Source organism: Aspergillus sydowii (assembly GCF_001890705.1).
Source record: "Aspergillus sydowii CBS 593.65 unplaced genomic scaffold ASPSYscaffold_1, whole genome shotgun sequence".
Taxonomy (NCBI): Eukaryota; Fungi; Ascomycota; class Eurotiomycetes; order Eurotiales; family Aspergillaceae; genus Aspergillus; species Aspergillus sydowii.
Window position 1 is genome coordinate 624,910 of NW_024467859.1, and position 12,134 is coordinate 637,043.

The following is a 12,134-nucleotide window of genomic DNA, read 5'->3' on the forward strand; positions in this document are numbered from 1 at the left end:
CGTATCGGCGTGCGCGATTTTTCTCTCTCCCCGCTTCTTGGGTCGGTTCACTAATAAGAGAGAAACGGCTGCAATGCGGCCGAGGAGACGATAATCAAAAAGTCAAATATGAAATGAAGAAAACGACAACCAAAATATATTCGAGGAAGACTGAGGAGAAGCGGGGAAGACGGGCGTTGAGCCATGGACTCCATGGCCTCGTGGCCTGGCGGCATATTGAGTGGCAATCCTCCGCGATAAGCTGCTGAACCATGGGCGATCCGTATAGCGGCGATCACCGGTCCACCGCTGTTTCCATGGCTTGACACTTTGGCATTTCCAATTGCACGTCTAATTTTTTGGCGTCTTCTGCGGGATATTCGAGATAGCGTCTCAAGTTGAAACTTTATTGTTAAGTGTGAAGGGACAAAGCGGCCCCCGGAAAATGCCGCAGAGATCGTGGGGTCTTGGCGTTTCGTCCTGTGCGGTGAAACATCCTTGACTTTGACATCTGCAAGAAATAAATTCATTCTATGCTGGACCCATATCCTAGCTAGATCCACAGTATATTAACAAAACAACACGCTGCAAGGTCTTTACAAGTTAAGCAAATAATAACATGAACGGTAGTGGTATACTCAGTCCTTATTCGACATAAGAAAGGGAAGGGAAAAGTATAGGATCAATCGTCAAAGGTATAACGGAGCCACTCTCCCACCGCTCGCAAGCTCTCCCATCGCACCGACTCGTCTTTATCCGCCATTAGCTCCATCACCCTTGTCTTCAACCCTAGTTTCTCCAGCTGGCCTCGTCTCTCGGGTAGCTCTTTGACCAAGTGCCCAACATCATTGCAGGCAATGGCCAGGACCTGCTTGTCGTTCTCCCAGCTCTTAGCCATAATCTCGCTCAGCTTTTTGGGAAGAGCCCCGCTGGATTCATCCAGAATACGGCGGGCATTTTCTTTCCAGAAAGTGGGATTCCGGTGGGGCGGGGACCACCGTAGGTGGCCAGACTGTAGCTCTGCGGCGTACTGATCGAAGGTTGTCTGGGTTTTGGTGTATTCTTCAAGGATTTCCGACAGGTATGTCAAGTCTTCCAGGAGGTCGGGATCTGTCAGGTGCCGACCCGAGAGGTTCGAAAGGAGAGCTGGAAGGCGTACAAACACCGCAACTGGAAGGAGATTGGCGCGGTTGGAAGAGAGCAAGTTCTTGAGAGTCGCAAGAAGAAGACGGGTGGTCTTTTCCTTCGGAGACAGCCGTAGAAGGTGGGAGTATAGTTGAACGATCTCATGGTCCCTGCGCACGCATCAGTAACAAACAGCATGATGTCACATTTGGGGATACTCACGATTGTAGCTCATCGCCAATCAGACTGCCTTCGAAACTCAGCTGCCAGAGCACGAGAAGCACGCGATATAGAAGCTGTAGACCGACCCCGCCGGCAATCCCTACATCGCCAGCTCTCGAGTTACCGGCAAGAGTAGTGCTGGAACCACTGTCTTTGGACCCCGCGGCCGCACGAAGAATCTCAATCAGAGGATCAACTGTTTCCTTTCGCTGCTCCCAGAATAACTGCCGAGCCCTAGATGTTCGGAGCAACGTTGATAGCCCCTGGACTCCAATGTCCTGAAGCCCACTGTCCTGGTTTTGTGTCAGAGTGGACAGATAGTTGTACAGTTGCGGAAGAGCTTCTTCATCTTGCGGCGCCGATTTCGAGGAAGAAGTTATGCTTGTTGAGACGAGGTTTGTCAAGAACGTTGAGGTGAGCAGTGGGATAGGATCTTCGGCATTCGTTGAATGGCGAAGCAGAGGGAGGAATGGTTTGTACGGCTGGGGATGGGCGATCAGGGCGGACGACAGTGACGGGGCATCTGGTGGAACGAATGTATTATTAGTCCTTGTAATTCGCAAAAAAAAAAAAAAAGTTCAATAGAAGTAGTTATTACCATTGATGAGATCTGCAGCCAGGACCAGGATATACTGAACGATATCGGTTCTCCTCGCCGCGGACTCAAGGACACTCTTCCCGCTCGAACCTCCTGCCAGCAAGCTCACATATCCTGGGATATCTCCGTCGATCGTCTGACGCCGCTGCTCCTTGCGAACCTTGTCCACTGCCTTGATCTTTTTCAAGTGGTCATCTGTGATGTTTCCAGCTCGAACAGCTCCCTCCCACGGAATAGGTCGAGCCCGGATGTTGTTCTGTAGGGAGCTGAGGTACGTGGGGGGCTCCAACGAAGCGGCCGACATTTTTACTGGCAAGTAAAAGCGCCTGCCAGGAGGGTAACCGGGAAAATAGAAGCTAGGGAGGGGCGGGGTGTTTAGAAGAGCTCGCGGGGACAGCTGTAGACAATCGGAGCTGGGCAAGTTGACGTCCAGCAGACCGAATTGGGGAAGCCCGCCGCCAAGCCCGTTCTAGTAATCGCTGCGCTCGTCCACGCAACCCAGACCGGAGGGTAATCTTACGTCTGTCAACGTGGAATCAACGTTGAAGCTCGTGTTCTTTTACCTTCTCTTGCGAGTCGCCCTCCGTCACTTTTCATGGATTTTTACTCCGAACCCGTCCCTCGTTTATTCGTGCTTTTGTCTGCGATTGACGCAAGCAATCCGAGATACAGCTGCCTCCCGACCTCATAGCAGCGCAAGCAGGCAACCTCGTATCGACATTGTTGACTATTCTATACGGCTTTTTTTTGTCTTCTCCAGACGCTGAGAAACCAAACCCGGCCTCTATCTTTAGAGGCTCACTTTTCCCTGTTCGCCGTTGTACGAGACATCTGGCACCATGTCGCAAAATAAGTGGAAAGTCGGTTCCTTTTTACAGCAGGCCGTCGCAGGCGTGGAGTCGCGACTGGATCAGATGCTGACGGAGGAGGAAGACGCAAAACGACAGCAGCAGATGAAACAAAGGGCAGTGAGGCCAAAATCGGGTGATCAATCTGGTAGTATGTGGATGATACAGTGTTGAATGTCTAAATCCGGTTGGCTGACGTTCTTTAAGGCATCTCCCGAAGCTCGTCAAATGCACAGAAAAACGACCGACTCCAAGAGCGCCTAGCCCGTGCTATGGTAAAACAAAATGCACAGGCTGAGGGCGCCGATTCTTCCTCCCCCGCCGGTATTTCTCCTGTTACCAGCCCAGTTCCAAGTAACGGCGCACGCTCAAGTATGGACATCGAGTCCAGTCTTGGGTCGTCTCGAAAGGACATAGCCTCGCCGCGAGACTCCATATCTGTCACGCCAGCAGTAACGGCCTCGAGGACAAGCAATGACTCTTCGTCTTCGCCACGCAATTCAGCGGACGTCGCCGCGCCGAATCCCACTGAGAAGGACACTTCAACTTCTGCACCGACTTCGGAGCCTGGCGTGGTGGAAACCGAGTCTTCGCCTGTACCAGCAGAAGCGACGCCAGTCGCCGCCGAGTCGCTCCCGGAGAGTGGCAGTGCCCCGTCGAGTGATGACGAGGTTTCAGATGGGCTTTCCCAGGCAGAGAAGAGCGCTGAGGATTCCGCACTACAAGAAGAAATACATGGATATATTGAACGGATCGATGCTTTGCAGTCGAAACTGAAGTATCTGGCCCAGGAAGCTGCGGAGTCTGCCCGAAACGCGGCTGCTACAGCTGAGCCTGGAAGCGCCGACAAGCAACTCCGAGAAAAAGATGAGAGGATTGCGCTTTTGCTCGAAGAGGGACAGAAGCTATCTAGAACTGAGATGGACCACAGGTCTTTAATCAAGAAACTCCGGCAGCAATTAGCAGAAAACTCCAAACTTCAAACAGAGGCAAAGAAGAAGAATGAGCGGCTAGAGAGGGATTTGGCCAACACTGAAGCTAGGGCCAAGCGAGCAGAAGCAGCAGAGAAGAGAGCGGCTGGATCGCTTTCCGCCCAGACCAAGACTGCTCGAGACCTGGAAGCGGTAACCACTGAGCGGGATGCTTTAACCCATACAGTGCTGGAAATGAAAAGCCAACTTGCTCGTGCAGTTTCTCGGGCGGACGATGCAGAGGCAAAGGCAAACTCCGATGCACTGGAGCGGGAGAAGCAGCGCGCTGATAAACTCGAGGAGGAAATCTCGAGCGCTAGGATTGAACGTGAAATTGCTGAGGAGAAGCTAAGGAGAGAAATAGCCAGCCTCAAAGAGAATGTCGAGCAGGAGAAAGAAAAGGCTCGGGTGTTAGAAGTCGAGTTGAAGGGGGAGCAGTCTGTGTTAGAGAGCAAGATGGAGTCTTTGCGGTCAAGAGCTGAGGAGGTGTCCTCTGGTGCTGCTGGGGATGCACAGGTCAAACTTCTACGTCAGATTGAGACATTACAGACGCAATACGCGGTAGCTAGCGAGAATTGGCAAGCTTTGGAAGGATCTTTGCTTTCACGACTAGCGAACGTTGAGAAGGAACGCGATGAAGTTTCACGACGAGAGGGTGAGGCACGACGAAAGATTCGCGAAGTGGTGAGTTCATCTGGCTCCGTATTTTTGTCTTCAGAGACTAACAGGTTGTAGAATCTTAAAGTGAAGCGAATTGAGGAGGAACTCGAAAACGCACAAGAAACACAGCGCGATCTGTCAAGCAAGGTAGAGGAACGCTCTCAGGAACTACAAAAGGCTGAACAGAAGCTCAAAAAGGCGGCGGACGAGCTGACGGCAGCCCAAAATGAAACGGCCGAGCAAAAGGCTCTTTGCGACGCAACCTGGGCACAGAAACTCGAGGATGAGCGGGCCAAGTGGCGTGAACAAGCTATCCGACCCATGAACCCGCTCCGACGCAACGAGTCCCCTGTTTCCTTGTATCGCCCTAGTAGTAACTTGGAGGCAGCTGTCTCGCTGTCCGATTACCGCCCAACGAGTCGTCGCTCGTCCGCGATACCAGGTGTCACCCCTGATCTAGGCATAGGCACACCTCCACGACAGAACTCTTTCCCCATTTCAGCATCGCAATCGGTATTGTCCCCTGTACTTTCAGGTAACGGTTCAGTACCCCCTGTTCCGGAAACACCAGCCCTGAACGAATCGGATGAATTCTTCACTGGCTCAGGGACGCCTTCGGCCTTCGAAGGCGCGCCAACTCACTCGCGGGGGATCAACGATATCATCTCCGAGTCCACCGTCGGTGCCGGCCCGTCGGTCCAGCTTGTTGAACGGATGAGCGCCACAGTACGTCGACTGGAGAGCGAGCGGGCCGCCTCAAAGGATGAATTGGCGCGTATAACCGCTCAACGTGACGAAGCCCGGGAACAGGTCGTCGACCTGATGCGGGAGGTTGAAGAGAAACGAAAATCTGATACCCAAGTACACGAGCTGGAGCAGAAACTCGGGGAACTCAACGGACGGTACGACACCACGCTTGAAATGCTCGGCGAGAAGAGCGAGCAGGTGGAAGAGCTGGAGGCTGACATTGCGGATATCAAGAGGATATACCGTGAGTTGGTGGATAGTACGATGAAGTAACTTTCATGACTGCATGAGTATATAAATAGATGGCATTCACCAGGAGTTCAAAACTCTTGATGAAATAAATATATGGTTATTGATGACATTTCGATCTGACATAATAGACTAGGGGTATTTGAAAGTCTGCTACCTGCACCTCTGATTACATTTAGTTTCGACTTATCACGACAACTCAATCCCCTCCCTTTCAGCAGCTTGCAATATATAGTCTCGCACCTAGAACCCAATCGAGTCAACATCGTCCGCCTAAGGAAAAGGCTTGCTCACTTACCCTTGCATCCGGTGCCATATCAATTGCCCGCTTCCCATCCAGATCCTCCTTGTCGGCCTCAGCACCAGCCTTCAGCAACGTAATCGCTGCGTCGCCATGGCCTTCCGAGATAGCATGGTGCAACGCCGTAAGGCCATCAATATCAGTAGCATTAACAGGACTTTTGCCTTCTTTCAAAAGAATCTGGATGATTGGCGAAGAGCCTATTGCAGCAGCACGATGAAGCGCCAGTTGGCCCCGCTTATCCTTGACTCGGGCACTGCATTTATTATTGAGCAGAGTGCGGATTGTGGAGAGATTTCCTTTGGATGTTGCGAAGTGCAAAGCGTTCTGGATTCGTTAGTCAGCCTGTTTCCTCGTAGAAGTCGCATTGGACTCCAGCGACAGATGAGATGGTTAGGTACTTGGCCGGTAACACTCTTCACGTTCACATCTGCCCCTTTTCGTAGAAGGAGGTCGATAATAGGGTCCCCTTCTGCGTTTTTTAAACTTGATGCAATCATTAGAGGGGTCCAGCATGACCCGTCCTGCTTGCTGTTAGTTGGGAACTCAGGCAGAAAACATGTGTGGATGACGAGTGTACCTCGACATCTGGATCAAAGTCCTTCGTTGCTACAAGTAGCTCCACGATGGGGAGGTGGTTGTACGCCACTGCCCAGTGGATGGGGAGACGGTCATCGTCATCTTTGGTTGTTGCTAGTTTTGGATTGGCCTGCGCATAGAATTAGATGAACAGTTCCAACCAAGATAGAAGGACCTGCAGAAGGCGATGCATAGAGCATATGTTCATACATTCAAAAGCGACTCAGCTATAGAAACTGTGGGGTGATTAGCGAGTGTAAATATGGCTTTTGTATGGCAGGGCGACAAACGTTTGCCCTCTCGAGCAGCCTCATGAAGAGGAAATTTCGCATCAGTCGTATTAGCCATAATAGAATATCTGCACATTTATAAAAACATAACGCGTGGTTGTGTTTGTCCGATGATGAGGTGAGGTCAAGAAGTGGCAGATGACGAGGATACCTGAGCAGCAATGCCTTACGGCCTCAGGCATAAAGATCCGCGCTAAGAGACTTCCGTCTTCGATCACTCCAGGTCGCTCTCTACTTGCACTCATTACACCTCTCACCTACTTCCTAATAATCTCTCGCATAAGCCGGCCTATCGCTCACATCTTGCACCGAATTAGGCTATTCTTCTTCCAGAATACGCGAACCGCGACACGAGAGTCCGGCCCTTCAATCAGCTTGGTTTTCAAGCTGCTCGGATATATCCAGCCTTTTTTTTGACCTTCCACCAGCCACAATGGACGTGATCCCTTCGACTACCCCGGAGGACGCCGTGCGGAATTCCGCGAAGAGAACCGCTGAGCTATTCGGTGCCGAATATCTCATGGTCACACCTTCAGTCGCGAACGGGTCCATTGGCGTTTCCTACCGACGAAAAGCAGAATATGAAGACGTGAAAGAGCTCCCACCCGCTCTCGCCGAAAAACAAGCACAAGCAGCTGCTGCGCGCTCGAAACGACCTAAGATCAGTGCGAGGCCACAGGGTGAGGGCAGCGGCGATAAAAGTGGCGCGTCCACGGCTCTTGTAAGGAGAGGAGGCCGAGGGCCGTCTGCGGGTGGTGCTGCTGGAGAAGATAAACCCACAAGCTTGATACAGAGGCCGTCAGCTACTCGGCAACAACCACCTGAGTGGCATGCGCCATGGAAGCTGATGAGAGTTATCTCGGGACATCTGGGTTGGGTGCGGGCTCTGGCAGTGGAACCGAATAACGAGTGGTTTGCTAGTGGTGCTGGTGACCGGACGATTAAGATTTGGAACTTGGCGACTGGTGCATTGCGGTTGACCCTTACGGGACATATCTCGACTGTTCGTGGATTGGCTGTGTCGCCGCGACACCCATATCTCTTCTCCTGCGGTGAGGATAAGATGGTCAAATGTTGGGATTTGGAAACGAACAAAGTCATTCGCCATTACCATGGTCATCTCAGTGGTGTCTACACACTTGCCCTCCACCCTCGACTTGATCTGTTAGTCACCGGTGGTCGAGACGGCGTCGCGCGTGTTTGGGATATGAGAACTCGAAGCAACATCCACGTCCTATCTGGTCACACTGGCACAGTTGCAGATCTGAAATGCCAAGAAGCCGACCCCCAAATCATAACCGGATCCCTAGACTCGACCGTCCGCCTCTGGGATCTCGCGGCCGGCAAGTCCATGGGCGTCCTCACGCACCATAAAAAGGGTGTCCGAGCCTTAGCAACCCACCCGCGAGAGTTCACTTTCGCATCAGCTAGCACCGGAGCCATCAAACAATGGAAATGCCCTGGTGGTGAATTCATGCAGAACTTCGAAGGCCAGAACTCCGTCATTAACACACTTTCCGTCAACGAAGATAATGTCCTTTTCTCTGGTGGCGACAACGGCTCCATGTCCTTTTGGGATTGGAAGACTGGCTACCGCTTCCAGAACATCGAAACAACTGCCCAGCCGGGTTCACTGGAGGCCGAAGCCGGTATTATGGCTTCTACCTTCGATCGAACCGGGTTGCGTCTGATCACCGGTGAGGCGGACAAGACGATCAAGGTCTGGAAGCAGGATGATCAAGCTACACCGGAAACTCACCCTGTGACATGGGCTCCGACCTTGGGGCGACAAAGGTACTAGGAGCTATTGATAATAATGCTCTTTTACCGTCAGTTCTGCTCATAATTCCTTTATTAAAAAGAATACCCTTCCCCACCTACCAATCTTGAGTCTTGAGACGGCTTTCCGATGCACTTTATGGAGTTTAGCGTTTGGTGATATGGTTCTTTCTTCATTTTGAAATCTTTAGAAATATAAGGCTACGGGTTGGACCTATAAGTTATTTGAATGTATTATATGACACGGAAAATTTTACTTGTAAACACAAGGGTATCATTTGATCTAGTAAATTAGTATACATTCATATTCATACACTAGGATTCACGCTAAACGCCAACCCAATGCTCTGAGCCTATTAAATTCAATTTTCCATCCCCAGTCCCAGCCCCTTCGCCTCAACATCATCCCGAAACGCAGCTCGGACATCCTCCGCCGCAACCCTGAGCCTCACTTTCCCACTGCGGTCACCTCGGCTCGGAATAGCTGCGCTCCCTAGGGCACCTCTAGAGCTAGTCTCCAGAGCAAGAACCCCGGAATTCATGAGCTCCATTGCTGCGAAACCCAGCGCCCTGACCCGGGTCCCGTTGCCGCCGGCAAGAAGAAAGTCTTTGATTCCTGCACCGGCCGCTCCCGCAACGGCCACTGCCGCATCGGCAATCCGTTTCGCTTCGTCCATCACATCGCCGAATGTGGATTCTGTGATGCCTGTTCGGCGGACACGGGCTAGGAGGGCGGCAAGGAAAAGTTTTGCGGAGAGAGGGAGACAGCGGAGGGACTGTTGGAGGGGAGTTGACGTTGCTTCTTGAATAGCTTGTTTGATGGTTGCGATGGTGACTCGCCCTGTTGGCTGTTTTTGGGAGGTGGTGGGCTTCTGTGGCGATCCTGTTTTGGCGCGTGAAAGGGGCTGCTTGGTATTTGCTCTTTCTTTTCGCGCAGGAGTTTTGCTAGGTGTTGGAGGGAGAGACTCGGCATCATCATCTCCATCCATGTCTTCGACTGGGACAGCTTCGCTAGCTTGTTCTGCGATTTCAACTGCTCGTCGACAGATATCCAAGGCGCGTCGTGCGTCACCACTGACGGCGGCCACCTTGCGACTCGCGAATTGAATTGCGTCTGGGTCGACGATATTACCTGGTACGTTTGATAATCGAGTTGTGATAATTTCCATCAAATCGTTATGCGTGTAACCGGGAAACGTGATGCGTGTCAAACCGAGACGACTCGAGATTTTGTTACTCAAAGTTCGTTCCGGAAGGTCCATAGTGTTTGCAACTGCAAGAACAATGAGACGCGAATGGCGAAGGGCCGGCCAGTTGAAGAAGTTGTACATGACTGATTGGTTCTTCGTGACCAGCTGGTCTAACTCGTCCATAAGAACAACGCAAGATACTCTTCGGGGTGAGGGGTGCGAAAATTCGCGATCCAGCAAATCAAGGGCGTGAGAAGGTGATACCCGATCTCCCTTCAATGCTTCCCAAAGTAGAGAGTAGGATTGATGGGGGTCAGTGACTTTCATGCCGTTTATCTCCACGAATATAAAGTCATCCATTTCCTCTGAAAGAACTGCAGAGTTTAACTGTGCAACAACCTCGCGGACGGTGGCTGTTTTTCCAGTCCCTGGCGTTCCAGAAATGTAGATACAGGTACCGGTCCCCTCCATGATGGCGGCACTGAGGTGACTGTATACTGTGTCAAACTCCGTCTTCCGGCATGGAAGTGAGTCGGGAACCGTAGAAACATGGAGGAGATTGCGTGCCTGCCGGTAGGGCGAGGCAAAATGGGTGGGTGACAGCACGCGTGTACCAAGAGGCGTAAATTCGAGAGGCTTCTTGACGATAATTCTGGTCCAATTTGGTCAGTATCCATATTAATCGTGGTGGTCAGCTCATCTATTCACCTTCGATGAGACGGAGTGGTCATCGCTTTCTGGCGCCGAGACTGCGGCGTAGCGTTTGCTACCTTCTGTTTTTTCCTTGGAGTTGTCGGCACCTCATCTACAGCGGCTTTTGCTTCGACATACTTGCTATTGCGTTAGGACCCATGGAAACATCAGGAGGGCTCAACAGACTCACGTCACTGTCCACTTGCTTTCGCTTTTTGGCTGCTTTCAAACCATCTTTGACAAGGTCAACAAGGTCATGGATTTGGTCCTGCCAGTAAACATCCTCCCACAAAAATTCCTCGGTATATCGCCCTTGAAGTTGGCTGACTCCTCTCCGACAAACTATGCATTTGTTGTATTCGGCCAGTTCTTCCTTCGATTTCGGTGGAGTGCCGTTTGGGTACCGCGCAAAGAAGGCATCTTTAGACATGACTTGAGCTTTCCCGTTTATTGAAGTCAGCGGATTAACATTGAAGTCTGTCGTCAGGTATTGCTCATTTGGCAACGCATCGGCTCTCCGCTTGTTCCTTGTCGATATGAACTCGTCCGGAGAGGCAAACCACATAATGTTTGCGGACTTGATGGGTTCGTCTTCCTCGTCATCTTCTTCTTCACGGAACTCCGTGATAATGCCGACCCAGTCCTTTCCAGGTTCTGGTGATTTCAGCAGAATAACCTCGCCCAGCTTGCACTCGAAAGAGCCCATCCGAGCTCCAATGATCTTCCGTTGTGATTGGCGGGAGGAGCGCCTTCGGGAGGCTTTCGGTGTCTCACGGGAAGGTTCTGGTGTGTTTTTGGTTTCGCTCGCATCGTCTAAGTCGACATCGTACATCCACTCCCACGGAAGGTCTTCTTTACCAAGCTCATCGTCGGAATCGTCGCGGATAATGCCTCCCTTGGTCATCCATTGTTCGGCACGCTTGAGGGCTTCGCGCTTGCGGGATTGCGAAGCTGCGTTATCATCTGCAATATCGATAGCCATCTGGCTTTCGGAATTATTTTGTGATCGACTCCGGCGGGCTTCAGCAAACAATGGCTAGGCGGCTTCGACGTCGAGCTCGGGAAACAAGGGGACGCGAAAAACCGCGTCTGTCCACTTTAATCCTTTTATGGACTAGCGTATTCACACGTGATTCTAATAAGTTACTTTAGGCTTAGCTTTATTGCCCGCCGCCCCACACTAAACTATAGACACAGGATATGTCTACCAAGCACCCCCTTTAGAAGTTCCTGAATTGATCAATTAATTACTCAGGGTTAAAATTTTCAGTTTAAAATCAATTCATCGAACGATAATGAGGTTTTATAAACGAGCCCAAATGTTGTGTGGCCCAGACATACCAAGCAATTGCCAGCTGCCATCGCCTTTATAACTACTTTTTGAAAGGGTATAAAAGAAAGACTTAAGAAACAGTTTCTTTATTGGATACTAATACTCTGATAACAGTGTTTGGTTGGTCACTGATGGCTGTTCTTGATGGGCTCTAGTGAACAAATAGAAATCCCATGATCCTTCGCTCCTTCCACAACACTGCCTACTACTTGAAGTTAGGCCATGCAAAGTATGCCGAGTCATTGTAGTCGACTGAGGGTACAGCCACAGAGTAAAGTAGTAGAAGTCGGCTTGTTTAACAAGTTACCTAGTTGCTTAGTAGAGTTTCGAAATAAAGTAGCCTTTCTTTTGCGAAACCTCGAACAAACCAGGAGATTAAGCAATGAGCAGTAGCTGACTTTCTTCACCAAAGGTTTGATTGACTGCTACTGACATAGCGGCAAACGGGAAAAGAAAACGGAAGCATTGCCAATTGACTTGGGAAAGCACTCTGACATTCGGACCGGCAAGTGGCACCCGTTTCCTTAACAAACATGGTGACTGCATGTTTCCGAGACACCAATGTTGTTC

The 12,134-nt window shown here is 51.0% G+C and overlaps 5 protein-coding genes across 5 annotated transcripts; 2 read left to right on the top strand and 3 right to left on the bottom strand.

The window, feature by feature from the left end:
- Positions 1–306: 306 nt before the first annotated feature.
- Positions 307–2,636, bottom strand: ASPSYDRAFT_235390 (H(+)-transporting V1 sector ATPase subunit H). Its single transcript, XM_040844123.1, has 3 exons — positions 1,925–2,636; positions 1,327–1,849; positions 307–1,274 (listed from the first exon to the last, which is right to left on the bottom strand). The coding sequence occupies exons 1-3, from the start codon at positions 2,226–2,228 to the stop codon at positions 662–664; spliced, it is 1,440 nt and encodes a 479-aa protein (XP_040707267.1). The 5' UTR covers positions 2,229–2,636; the 3' UTR covers positions 307–661.
- On the top strand, positions 2,497–5,646 carry ASPSYDRAFT_235372 (M protein repeat protein). The gene is made up of 3 exons (XM_040844122.1): positions 2,497–2,923; positions 2,980–4,427; positions 4,479–5,646. The coding sequence occupies exons 1-3, from the start codon at positions 2,764–2,766 to the stop codon at positions 5,421–5,423; spliced, it is 2,553 nt and encodes an 850-aa protein (XP_040707268.1). The 5' UTR covers positions 2,497–2,763; the 3' UTR covers positions 5,424–5,646.
- Positions 5,535–6,696, bottom strand: ASPSYDRAFT_38020 (ankyrin repeat domain-containing protein). The gene is made up of 6 exons (XM_040845619.1): positions 6,570–6,696; positions 6,490–6,515; positions 6,281–6,409; positions 6,102–6,224; positions 5,698–6,027; positions 5,535–5,642 (listed from the first exon to the last, which is right to left on the bottom strand). Exons 1-6 carry the CDS (start codon positions 6,625–6,627, stop codon positions 5,589–5,591), a joined length of 720 nt encoding a protein of 239 aa, XP_040707269.1. The 5' UTR covers positions 6,628–6,696; the 3' UTR covers positions 5,535–5,588.
- Positions 6,697–7,002: 306 nt separating this feature from the next.
- Positions 7,003–8,370, top strand: ASPSYDRAFT_83529 (WD40 repeat domain-containing protein; the record flags this gene model as incomplete). The annotated part of the gene is made up of 1 exon (XM_040851233.1): positions 7,003–8,370. One exon carries the CDS (start codon positions 7,003–7,005, stop codon positions 8,368–8,370), a length of 1,368 nt encoding a protein of 455 aa, XP_040707270.1.
- Positions 8,371–8,710: 340 nt separating this feature from the next.
- Positions 8,711–11,213, bottom strand: ASPSYDRAFT_83530 (origin recognition complex subunit 1; the record flags this gene model as incomplete). The annotated part of the gene is made up of 3 exons (XM_040851234.1): positions 8,711–10,190; positions 10,247–10,368; positions 10,422–11,213. 3 exons carry the CDS (start codon positions 11,211–11,213, stop codon positions 8,711–8,713), a joined length of 2,394 nt encoding a protein of 797 aa, XP_040707271.1.
- Positions 11,214–12,134: the final 921 nt, after the last annotated feature.